We start from the raw sequence: 13,146 nt of genomic DNA on the forward strand, positions 1-13,146 counted from the left end.
GGGGAGGTGGCTCTGCCCTTGGCCCTCCCACCCTAAGTAGACCTGCAGGTCTTACTCTCACCTCGGGGAGTCCTGGGCGTCTCAGATTTGTCAACAGGTTTTTAGAAAAACCAGAGAGAGGAATTCTGGTCAACAAATCTACATCTCTGTTGGCTTTCTGATGTTAGAAGAAAATGGTGGGGGTGTAGGTGTGGGGGGGAAGGAGACATAAAGAAGTAAAGGAGGAAGGTAGACTGAGAGAAGGAAGGAGAAGGAGAGCCCAGTTTCAAACTCACATACACCTCCCAGAACAGGCAGGAGTCGGGAGCTTTGTCCGGCACAGGAAGTAGCAGACTTCTGCCGACACAGGGCAGGGGGTGGAGAAGGGAGGCCAATGCCGGCGGCCCTGTGGCCACTGGCTCTCCGTGGACCGAGCAGCCCCGGGACCTACCTGTGGGCTTTGTGTTCTTGGGCTACCTTCTGTGTCAGCTCCTCCAAAACAGCCTCTTCCAGAGCCAAGTCCTGTAGCAACCGAAAGCAGCGCAGGTCAAGGGGATCCACGAATCTGCCGCTGTGCCTGCAGACTTCAAAGCTCCCTCCTCAGATGTTCCCGAGAAGCCCGGCCGCCTCCCGCTCTCCCCTAAACTCCTTCAGAATCAAAGGACCAAAGGGCCGTGTGGCTTTTGTAACAACGGTCTGGCCTCCTCAGAAACCCAGGTTATTTCAAGGTCTGTTTCAGGATGGGGCTGAAATTCTGCAGAGTCCAGAACCTGCACCCTCTCCCCCCCCCCCCGCCCCCATTTCTTCCTTCTTCATTGAGCTGCTTCTCCCTGGCTACTATTCTCAGAATCACTTCTATTGGCGATGCTTTGCATGTGTGTACATCGTTTCAGCTAAAGACGGAGGAATATGTTTCTAGACCTGTTTTCACGAGTCAAGCCCAAGAGGGACCTGGGCCAGGCAGGCTTCTTTGGGCCCCGCTGAGAAGCCGGCAAACTGGCTGAGCCGGGTAGGAAGGCCCACCCCGAGGCACCTTGCCTGCGCTCACGGCACGGGATGGCTGAGGAGCTCACTGACCAGCTGGCCTCTCCAGTGGACACCAGGTCCTTGGTCATGTGATGCCAGCTCTTGCAAGCTCAGGAGAACGAGCTACAAACATCTCTTTCCAACTGCTCCCGTGGCAGTGTTTACAGCCTGGAAACCAGAGCTGTTTAGAGGATGGCCGGCAGAGCCCCACCTGGGATGGCGAGATGGTGTCTAGAGGAAGACATCAGCAGGGACAGGACAGCAACGCGCCGCTGCTGATTCCAAGGCACAGCCGCCTACACGCCGGAGGAGAACTGCCCCCCAAAGGGTTTCCTAGGCTGATCTTTACACAAGCCGATCACCAGCCTTTTTCTCCCACAGGATCAAGGGGCCGGGGTGGGGGGAGGGTGAGTTCAAACTGCCAACCTTTCCCTTAGCAGCTGAACACTTAGCCAGTCATACCACCAGCTCCCCTAAGAGCCTGAGAGATGGGATGAGCTGAGTTCTTCTCATCCCTGGAGGGGCTGGAAGGCTCCTGGCCATGGACCGGCTGTCACCAGCATTCCCCGCAGTCGTTTCCATTGGCTTCTGCTGTGAGCCCCAAGGGGGGGGCCACCTAGTGGCACGGGGGTTAAGTGTTCGGTAGGTTGGAGTTAAACCTACCTGCCGCTTCACGCGAGAAAGGCGGACTTTTTACTTCCAGAATCATGACAGTCTTCCAAACCTTACGGGGCATCTCTGTCCTGCCTACATGGTCACTCTGGCCAGGAGCGGGTTTGGATTTGCAGTGTAAGCTTTGCAGAGAATATTGCTACTCGAACTTGGCCTCTGAGCTGCAGAGAGGGTATCCAGGGACTCTGAACGGTCGCACCTGGGGAGGGCCTGGATCCTGGCGGGGGGAACCAGGCTAATATTCTGACTGCAAACATCCCAAGCAGCTCTTTGTCTTTATTCCAAAATATCCTTGGCATAAAGATTTACCTCCAACTCGGTAACTTTTCACGAAGGGCACGAGACCACAAGAAACGCACCCCTCCAAGGTCAGAAAACATCCCGTCTCAAAACCACGTTACACGGGAAATCACGAATGTTTTGGAAAAAGCAGAGAAACAAAGTGTAGCTATCAACTAGAAACCCAACCCTCTGCAGATGGTTGGGAGACCTCTGGGCAGGAGGAGGGAGCTATGGGCCCATCTGATTTTCCCATGTTAACGGGTCCACGAGCTCTTTCCCACTAGGTCTGAGTCGAGTCCAGAGAAAGGAAACAAACTCAACAGCTCACGTTTTAAGTTGGGTAATAAGGAAAGGTCGCAATGACACTGGAAGAACGTTGGTCTGTGCACGTCTGGGTAGCAATCACCCAACACTCATTTTGAAAATCCAGTTGAAAGGCATGAGGTGACTGAAAAAAATGGAAGATCACAGTGTTCCCTTCAACCTCCGTTTCTACTTTCAAAGAGAAAAGGGCCCCACGCCTCCCCAAGTCGCTATTGTGCTCGCCTGCAACCACCCCGCCCCGGGCCTGGGGGCCCCACTGAGGCATGCCTCTCTGCCACAGAGACACGCCGGGGTGGCAGCGCCCCGGTGAAAAATGGCAGCGTGCGTGCCTGTACACAGCCGCACACCTGTGGCGTGCCCTGTGTACTTAACCGTGTTCTTTTCTAGGCAGAAGAAATGCCACTTGACAAACTCAGTTATTTTATAAGATCAAACACTGCCCTACCTCCCTCCTCCTCCCCCACCGGAGGAATGCATTCTTCCCTTTCAAAGCTCCCACGGAACCAACCAGAAAGTTTACAACCTCCCACAGCTCCCCACTGGGGACTCCATTAAGTCAACACCTGGGCCTGGCAGTCAAAAAAGCCTGCCTGAGACCCAGCTGGACCACGAAGGTGCTCCAGGTAGGCTGCCTTCCTCTCATCTGCACCACGCCTGCCCCCCCCCCACCCTTCCTGGGAGAAGCAAGCCCCATCACACCCTGATCTCTCTCTCCCTGCCATTGAGTCAATGAGTCTGACTCCGATCTACCCGACAGGGCAGGGTAGAACTCACTGTGGGTGGGTTTTGAAGACTTTACTCTTTACGGGAGGAGAAAGCCCCAACTTTCTCCCTCGGAGCAGCTGGTGGTTTTGAACTACTGACCTGACAGTTAGCAGCCCAACTTGTAACCACTATGCCATGGGCTCCTCAATGCAATTCACTGCCATTGAGTCCATGCTGACTCAGAGCGACCCCATAGGGCAGGGTAGACCTGCCCCTTTGAGTTGTTGAGACCATAACTCTTTACGGGAATAAACAGTCTGTCTTTTTCACACAGGGTGGACAGTGGTTTCAAGCGGCTGACTTTTCGGATGGCTGCCCAACACTTACTGACACTGCCACCACGGCTCCTGCCGGACCCACTCGCCTGGCATCACCTGCCCCGTCCCACAACTAGATATAAGCCTTTCCTCCTCCGGACCTCTTTGGCTCCGGGAGTCCCTCGATGGCTCGGCTCCTTCTGCAGTGGGTGGCCGTTGTGACACAGGAGTGTGTGTGCTCCTCTTGGTTGCCAGCCTCTCCTTCCCTTTGCTGCACTGGCCCCACCTGGACGGCAGAGGCTAAGCCTCTTACCACTGCAAAGTTCAGCCACCGCCCCTCTCCTTTTTGACCAAACAACGGGCTCTAGAAATTCTCGGCATACAGTAAACGATCGATGTTCAGCAAATGGAATGTGTAAATAGCACAGTTTCCAACAAGAGGTCTGGCGTGATGCAAAACTGGCTCATAATCTTCTGTACCTTCTGCCAGTCCCCTGCTTGTTTTAAAACGCACTCAGTGATGTCTCCGGAGAACACGTTCCTCGGCCCCTTTACAATTACAGACGAGAGTGAGAATCACAGTACTGATGGCAACAGCTAAACGACGCGACTGAGAATTGACTACGGTCAAGGCCAGAAGTCCATATGCATTGTCCCCTTTCATTCTCACAATAACCTCTGGAACAGGGCTTGTTAGCTTTGTTCTTCTAGAGGTGAAAACTGAGGCGAAGGCACATTCACTAACTTGCTTCGAAGTCATTTCCCTGATAAGTGGCCCAGCTAGGAATGTTGACATAGAATCCCTTGACTGCACCCGGGACACAGCGGGGGTGAGAGAAGCAGGGGGAGTTGACAGAGGATGGCAGAAATCCCAGGCACAGTAAGAGTCCACTCTGCCGGCCAGGGTCAACTTCTGCATGACACCTTGTATGTGAACATGAAAAACAGTCTTTCTGCAGTGGCGGCACTGTCCTCCAGCCAAGCTGTCCGTGTCCACTGTGCACTCAGAATATAGCGAACTCAACAAGGAATGGGCATTTTCTATTAACATTGTAAACAAAATTAAATTCTGATTTTATTTGAATTCTTACTTTAAATTTAATGTGAATACCAACAGCCACATGTGGCTGGTGACTCCCACATTGAGGAGGCTGGTTCTAAGTCCAAGAGTAACACAGTCAGTACGTGTCTGTCTACAGTGAGATGCGTGTGGCTCCGCTGGTTAAGTCTGCAATGTGCCCAGAGGTCAATTCTATCGTTCAGTCTCCACCTTCGTGTCCATCAGCAAGTCCCTATTTTCCAACTACTGTTCCTCCCTCTTTGTTTCCAACCTTTGCATTCAATCAGCAGTAACAGTGCATCTTGGATTGCATGTTTGATCAATTTCTGTCTGAGGTCATTGGTAGAATTCTTCAATGTATTCATCCATAACTTTTGCGGTTGATGCGTAAATTTGAAAAATAGTTGTATTGATCGGGTTTCCTTGAAGGCAGACCCAAGTCCCTGGGTGGGGTGGTACAATTAGTTAACGTGCTGGATTGTTTACTTAAAGGGTGGAGATTCCGTGGGCCAAGAGGTGGTGATCCACTTCTTAAGCCATCAGCCACATTAAATGCTGCGGAGTGCAGTTTTCCTCTGACACACACGAGCTTGCCGTGAGTCAGTCATCGATTCCCCAGCTGTGAGTGTTGTCAGATGCCAGAGTGGTTTCCCACACCCACAGACTAAAACACTGCCCAGTCTTTGCCCAGACTCACCAGTGCTATGCTTGAGGGCCCACTGTCAGCCACGATGCCACTCCATCTCCCACAGGGTCTTCCTCTCTTATCCCGAGTCCTCGAACTACCAGGATGTCCTTCTCTGGGGCCTGAGCTCTCCTGATACCGTGTTCAAGATGCATGAGACCAAGTAGTCTTGCCACCCTCACTTCTAAGGTGCATTTTGGCAGTTCTTCCCCCAAGTCAGACGTGTCCTTCTGGAAGTCCACAGTACTTCCCATACTCCCCACCAACACCATAATTCATAGGCATCGATTCTTGTCTGGGCATCCTTATCCACTGCCCAGCTTTTACTTACATACAAGGCAACTGAAAGCAGCCTGGTTTGGATCAAGTGCACCTTAGTCCTCCAAGGGAAAGCTTCTCTTTTTCACATTTTAAAGAGGCCATGTACAGCAGATCTGCCCAATGAAATATGTCATTTGGCATTTGATTTTCTGATTAATGATTCCCAGAGCGTTGACTGGGGATCCAAGGAAAAGGAAACGCTTGAGCACCTCGATCTCTTCTCCATTCATAATAATGTGGTCGACCGGTCCAGCGGTGGGTGTTTTTGTTTTCTTTTCACTGAATTGTAATCTATGCCGAAGCCGGTAGTCTTTAATCTTCATCAGTAAGTACTACAAGTCTTCTTCAATTTCAACACTGAAAGCTCTGTCATTTGCATATCACAGGTTGTTAATGAACCTGCCTCCCACCCTGACCCCTTGTTCTTCATCTAGTGGGGTTTCTTGGGCTATTTGCTCAGCATACAGACTGAATAATTGTGGAGAAGGAATTAATCCTGGTGTACGCCTCTCCTGGTTGGAAACCACACAATATCTCCTTGTTGTAGTTGAACAATGGCCTCTTGGTCTGTGTACAGGTTGGCACATGAAGTCACATAGGTGTTCTGGAATTCCCATTCTTCGCAATGTTATCCATAGCTCGTTATGATCCACACAATTAATAAGACACAAATAAACTTCTTTCTGGCATTCTCTGCTTTCAGCCAAGATCAATCTGGTATCAAGGATGACATCCATCATTTCACGCCCTCTTCTGAAATCATCTTGGATTTCTGGTAGCTCCCTGTTGATGGACTACTGCATCTAGTGAACTTTAGCAAACACTTTACTTGCATGTGATAGTAATGATATGTGTGACAATTTCTGTAAAATCTGGGGTCACTTTTCCCTGGAAGGGGCACAGATATGAATCTCTTCCATCTATTGGCCAGGTAGCGCTCTTCCAAATGTCTTGGCATAGACTAGTGGGTGCTTCCGACACTACATCAGTTTGATTGGTACTCGGTCAATTCTTGGAGCCTTGCTTTTCATTGATGCCATTGGTGCAGCTTGTACTTTTTCCTTTGGTACCACTTGTCCTTGATCGTATGCTACCTCATGAAATGGAGGGACACTGACAAATTCTTTTTGGCACAGTGACTGTATAATCCATCCATCTTCTTTCGATGCTTCTTGCATCATTTTTGCCCACAGAATCATTCGGTAATACAACTCGAAGCCTGACTTTCTTCTTCAGTTCTTTAAGCTGAGTGTGTCCTCTGTTTTGATTTTCTTCCTTCAGATCATGGCATGTTTCATTACAACACTTTATTTTCTTGTCCTGCCTTTTCAAAATTCCTGTTCAATTCTTTACCTTCATTGTTTCTTCCTCTGCTTTAGCTACTATAATTTCAAGAGCAAATTAAAGAACCCCTTATGACATCTACTGTGGCCTTTTCTCTTTTCTGCCCTTTAAACGATCTCTTGGTTGCTTTCTTCATGTACGATGTCTTTGAGGTCATCTCGCCTGGAGTCACTGGTGGGGATTGTGTCCAATCTTTTCTTCAGATGGTTTCTAACTTCAGGTGGGATGTACTCAAGGTTTTATTTTGGTTCTCGTGGACTTGTTTTTACTTTCTTCAGCTTCAACTTGAACTTACATTTTAGCAATTTGTGACCTGTTCCACAGTTGGCCTAATTTGGTTAATGATATTGAGCTTCTCTGTTGTCTCTTGCCACAGATAAAATCTGTTGGATTCCTGTTAGTCCAGCTAATGAACTTCACATTTATGGTGTTGAAAAAGGTTATGTGCAGTCAATTGTTACTGGTTTTACAAAATTTTATCAGGTCATCTCCCATCTTTTTACCTATCACCAAGGCCATATTTTCCAACTAGTGAACCTTCCTCTTTGTTTCCAATTTTCAAATTCTAATCACTAGAAATTATCAATGCATCCTGATTTCATGTTTGCCCAATAAATCTAGTAGAATTATTCAATTTCTTCACTGGATTTACTAGTTGGTGCACAAATCTGAATTTATGGTAGTCGTATTAACTGGTTTTCCTTACTGGTGTATAGATATTATCATATCACAGATAATATTATACTTCAAATAGACGTGGGGATGATTAGTAAAACATCTTTCCTCTTATAGATGACATTCCTGGCATAATAAATTCTATAACTGTCCATGTCAACTCTTAAATGCCTAGGATCAAACTTCATATGTTCCATTTCATTTTTGAAAACTGCCAGATTCATATGTTGCACATTTTCATCTTGCGTCACGCCCCGTCAGCAGGTGAAGATCCCCAAAGCTTTGCTCTATCCATGTCATTGCCGTTGAATTTACTTCAAGGAGGCAGCTCGTCCCCAGTCGTATTCTGGATGCTTTCCCACCTGAGGGGCTCCTCTCCCAGTCCTAGAGAAGACAGTGTCCCCTTGCTGTTCACAAGACATGCACATGGCTAATCCCCCAGAAACAGATTGCCTATCCCTTCTTCCTAATCTGTTGTTAGTTTGGAAATTCCGCTGAAAGCCACTCATCATGGGGGCCCTGCTGTATTTGAGATACTTACTCTAGATCCCAGCATTGCTCTATAACACACAAGCCACCACAAGCACAACCAACTGACAGACGAGTGGTGACACAGTCGCTGGCTTATTTTTTCAGGTCATCTTTAAGACTGTGGAACAGCACTCAACCCTGGCCTCAACTTACAGCCTATTTGCCAGAGTGTCGGAATGCCAAAAGGGGTTGAAAAGCATCATTGGTTCTCCTCATTCTATTCCATTTGACTGATTCGAACTTACCAAGTTCCAACGCTTTACTCCCCTCACACCAACACCAAAGAACAACCCCACTTGGGAAGTGTGCTTCTGACACTGAGGCCTAGAAAGACCTTTCTTGCTAAGTAATATTCTAATCTCTGACTGAAGGGGGACTTCACAAGCAGAATTAACAGGACATGAAAACCTAATGCTCAGCAGAGAACACTACTGCCATCTTGGTGGAAAGAGCAGGAATAGACCGATTCATGAAATGTTCAAGATTTTGCAGTATTTCTTTGACCTGTAAGAATAAGGAAAGTTTTGGACCAGTTTACACTCATCTCATGTGATAGTCAGGATGTTAACCCCAGTCTCACTCCTTAGTGTCTCAAAACTGAAAAGTTTTGCCATCTTTTTTTTTTAAATGCCATAGCCAACCAGATCCTTTACCTCCAAAATATCTCTTCCCCTGCTCCCTTGTTTGTAGCTTCATTGCTAACAGCTAAATGATAGATACCTCTTGCCCAGACCACTGCAACAGATGACCCAATGATCTCCTCCTACAAAGAGTTTCAGAACTGGTGGTGATGATGTACACACAATTCTTTTAAAAAATGATTTAACTATGGAAATTTTTGATATGTGACTATTATATCAAGAAAACTACTTTAAAAAATAGAAATCAGGCATCAAGGAACAAAAAATTCATATCATTGTGAATGAGGGGGAGTGCAGATTGGGGACCCAAAGCCCATCTGTAGGCAACTGGACATCCCCTTACAGAAGGGTCACAGGGAGGAGAGGAGCCAGTCAGGGTGCAGTGTAGCAATGTTGAAACATACAATTTTCCTCTAGTTCCTAAATTCCTCCTCCCCCTCCCACTATCATGATCCCAATTCTACCTTGCAAATCCAACTAGACGAGAGGATGTACACTGGTACAGATAGGAACTGGAAACACAGGGAATCCAGGACGGATGATCCCTTCAGGACCAGTGGTAAGAGTGGTGATACTGGGAGGATGGAGTAGAAAGGGGGAACCAATTACAAAGATCAACATATAACCTCCTCTCTGGGGGATGGACAACAGAAAAGTTGGTGAAGGGAGATGTCAGACAGTGTAAGATATGACAAAATAATAATAATTTTTAAATTTTCAAGGGCTCATGATAAAGGGGGAGTGGGGACGGAGGGAGAAAATGAGGAGCTGATATCAAGGGCTCAAGTAAAAAGCAAATGTTTTGAGAATGATGATGGCAACGAATGTACAAATGTGCTTGACACAATGTATGTATGTATGTATTGTGATAAGAGTTGTACAAGCCCCCAATAAAATGATTTAGAAAAATAGAAATCAACCTTAAGCAATGGTTCCTATGGGTGAAGGAGAAAGAGCTTTTGCTTAGGGGCATTGAGTTTATGTTCATGGTAGCTGAATAATTTGGAAAAGGATATTAATACTGATTGTGCAACAAGAAGAATATAGTCATTAGCACTGAATTATACATGTAGAAGTTGTTGAATTGGAGAATGTTTTGTTGTGTGCATTTTGGCCATATTAAAAAAAATTCCATGAATAAGAAGTGCAAGGAAGAAGACTGTGTGGTAGAATTGACAGTGGTGATGACTGTACAGCTCTTCTGGATATGATTAAATTCTTGAATTGTATGACATGTGGATGAAGTGCAAAGAAAATTGTCTAAAAAAGAATTCTACTGCTATCATCCAAGGAAGGAACTCAAGTTTTCTAGCCCAGATATTTTCAGTTACATCTACCTCTAAGTCCCTCTGACAACCCTGAGATAGTCAACCTGTCCAGCCTAGTTCTTTCCCAAGCACCCCTGGTAGCTTGCCTTCCCCCTCCTCCCCCAGACCGCACCATTTCAGCATACCTGTTCTTTAAGCTGTAGCTCATGCCACTTAGGCTTTGAGGCTCCGCAACCCTCCAAGCACATGCGACTTCTCTTCCCACAAAGACCTGACTTCTTCATTGCACTTGGCCTTACTTTCTGGTTTTGAATTTTTCTTACTTACCTAGCCATACTGTAGTCTCTTTAAGAACAAGCACCATTTATTATATAACCTAATCTCTCCACCCTCCAGGGGTACCAAGGTCAGTGCTTTGGGCAAAGCCAAAGGTCAGATGATGGTGAAGGATCCTAATTTCTAAACTCGGTGCTAGAAGGTTGGATTGGTTCCGGTTCTTTCTAAATATCACATTTTATGCATCTAATGATAAAAACAGAGTCCAAGGTGGCACCAATGGTTCAGTGCTGACCTACTCACTGAAAGGGTGGGGCTCTAAATGCATCTAAAGGTGACTTGGGAGACAGCCTAGAGATCTGCATCCCAAAGCCCTCTGGAGCAGCACTACTCCCACCCATGGGGTCACCATGAGTCACGATCAACTCACAACAATAATAAAGCCAAGCACCACGCCCTTAAAATTCTTCTCATTTTTTTGAAGCCACCCACAAAAGAAACAAACAAATAAAAACCAACAGTTAGCTAAATAAAATTCCCTTGGGATTAAAACATAGAGACTCATCCTTGGTTTAACCCCAAAGGGATAGTTGTATTTCTTTAAGTTCACCCAATGAGCTTTTATGAGCACATATGCTGTGCTGGACAACAGTGCATGTGACAGACATGGTCCTGGCTCAGAGACCACAGAGCTGACATTCCAGCCGACTGACAACAAAGGGGGAGAAAGGCACACCCAGGAAAGGAGATCAAAAGGAGAGGAGGGCCCCTCTGAGAAGGCCATGTTTGAATTGAGACCCATGTGACAAAAAAGGTCCCAGCATGGGATGACAGGGCAGGACAGAGGAAGAGCACACAAAGTGGGCATGAGCCCATGAGTTTCCAAAAGGATGGGAGCCAGTAGGAGGGAGGGCGACTGGCGCACAGTGGGGACAGGGGGCAGGAGAGTCCTTGGAGGTGCCTCCACCTTCTTCATGTTTAATGTAAAGTGTCACTCCTACTTTTCCAATGACTGGATTTTCCTCTGCAGGGAATTATGTGTGTAAACCCTCTGAGGTATTCAAAGGGGAGAGAGAGAGGAGAGAGAGAGAGAGAGAGAGAAAGAGAGAGAGAGAGAGAGAGAGAGAGAGAGAGAGAGAGAGAGAGAGAGAGAGAGAGACTCAAAGAATGTAGAAAACTAATTAAGAAAAAGGAAATTCCACTTACCATAGGAAACAGTACATATTCTCTGAGGAAATCTTGAGAGTCAAACTGATTATAATCTCCAAAATCAGCTGAGGAAAAGGGTGGGGGAAAGAGAAAGGGAAAGTTTTTATTGCATGAAATTGAAGACGGACTAGAATAAGGCAGACTTATCGCTGTATTTATTCTTCCCTCTGGACCCAACGTCTGCATGGTTATGAAGCAGAAACAGGGCACAGATGTGTTCGGTCCGGTTACTCCGTTTACCCTGCGATGCTATAAATACCCACATTGTCAGCACTTCTGGGGAGAATGGGGAAATCTGAAAGCAATTCCCATTGGGTTCTTGTACATTTTTAAATGAACCTACATGTAACTGTTGGGTAAATATGAACCTAGCCACATCTTAAGAACAACTGCCAAGGGGCCGTTTTCTGTTTTAACTCAAGGTTATTTGGACAACAGAGGAGCAAAACCCATCTACGTCTTTTCATTTCTCTGCAGCTGGAAATTCCCTCTGCAATCACCGTTGGCAAGCCACCTCAAAACTCTCTTCACCTCCCGAACAACCTCACATGCGGCAAGATGCCCCAATTCTGTGCTGTCCTGTTTTCCCTCACAATGGTTATGTTTGAACATGTGTTCAAACTGAATGCTTCCAGCCTGTGGCATCAATAGATCAATGTCATGCTTGCAATTCCATTCCCTCTCATGGAAATCAAACCAGCATAACATTCTCATTTCAGGTAAGAGATTTAGCAGCAGGGAGTATTGGATGCAGGCAGCTTTAAGGTAACAGCAGAGACAGTGGAAGGGGAAACAGCCACAGAGAGGTTGTTGAAAGGGTGAAAACCCACCTACACACTCTGCAGCTAACCATGATCAATTAGTGTGGTAGTCAAGAGCCGACACAATCACCTGCTCAGCCTGCCCTCAAGTTTAATCATCCGTTATCATATTTTATCACAACTTGTATCTCTGATGTTATGCGTTTCTAAGAACCCAGCGAGGGTTCCCAGGAAAATCATTTAAAACGACGATAGCTAAGGGAGGCCTCTCTAAACAGCTGGCTTCCGGAACCCAGTGACACAGGAGACCGGAGTAAGTTCACCCATTAGTCATCCTGAGAGCTCTCATCGTGCTGAATGGACAGGGTAGACTTATGTCTTAAAGGGAGCAGGCTGGACTGGAAGAGGAGGACCATGCCAAATCATCACGTGCTTCTTTCTCTTCAAGGAGTCTTCTCCACTCTTCCAACAAAGCATCTGCTGATGGTTCTCTTGAAACAGGCCTTGGCATCTGTCCTTCCTTTTGCTATATTGGCAGTTGTGACACAACCCGCATTTGCCTGTTTTCATCTCCAGGGTAACATCAGCAGCTCACAATCCAGGAAGTGTTAGGTCCACCAAAAATCACCAAGCAGCATCAAGGACGGCCTGCCTTCCAGACACTTAAGAGGCCAAATGGTTCCATTTCAATTCAAAGTTTGGGGCAGGAGGTTGAGTTTGCAGCTTTTTTTTTTAAAAAAACAAAACAAAGTGTAATAGTTAGGTTTATTGTGCCAGCTAGGCAACCATGGAAAAATATGGGAGAAATGTAATCAGGCTGCCGCTTGATTGGAAAGCGACTGAGATAAATGTCTCTATGAGGCTGCTTCTTCCTCTCTTTCTGCCTGGGTGATTGGACCAGCGTGCTGCTGCCTGAGCTAATCCCTTGCCTCAACTGGATGCTGCACTACCTGTGGGCTGAGCCAGCCCGTGGATTGTGTCACCTTGCTGTGCATCGCTAGAGCTTGAGGCTCCATCAGGACCTGTTTTGCCACACTGCTGGTATATTGTGTCACTGTGCATGTAGCACT

General features: G+C 46.8%; 1 protein-coding gene across 2 annotated transcripts in view; it reads right to left on the reverse strand.

The window, feature by feature from the left end:
- The window catches only part of PTPN14 (protein tyrosine phosphatase non-receptor type 14), a 228,532-nt gene that overhangs the window by 56,812 nt on the left and 158,574 nt on the right, over positions 1-13,146 (reverse strand). For both annotated transcript variants that reach the window (XM_075530321.1, XM_075530331.1), the window contains exons 6-7: positions 11,313-11,380; positions 431-501 (exon numbers count right to left, since the gene is read on the reverse strand). In XM_075530321.1, the coding sequence (XP_075386436.1) occupies positions 431-501; positions 11,313-11,380 (139 nt within the window). The remainder of the gene's footprint in view (positions 1-430; positions 502-11,312; positions 11,381-13,146) is intronic.

This window comes from Tenrec ecaudatus, chromosome 1 (genome assembly GCF_050624435.1).
Source record: "Tenrec ecaudatus isolate mTenEca1 chromosome 1, mTenEca1.hap1, whole genome shotgun sequence".
In the NCBI taxonomy this organism is placed as follows: domain Eukaryota; kingdom Metazoa; phylum Chordata; class Mammalia; order Afrosoricida; family Tenrecidae; genus Tenrec; species Tenrec ecaudatus.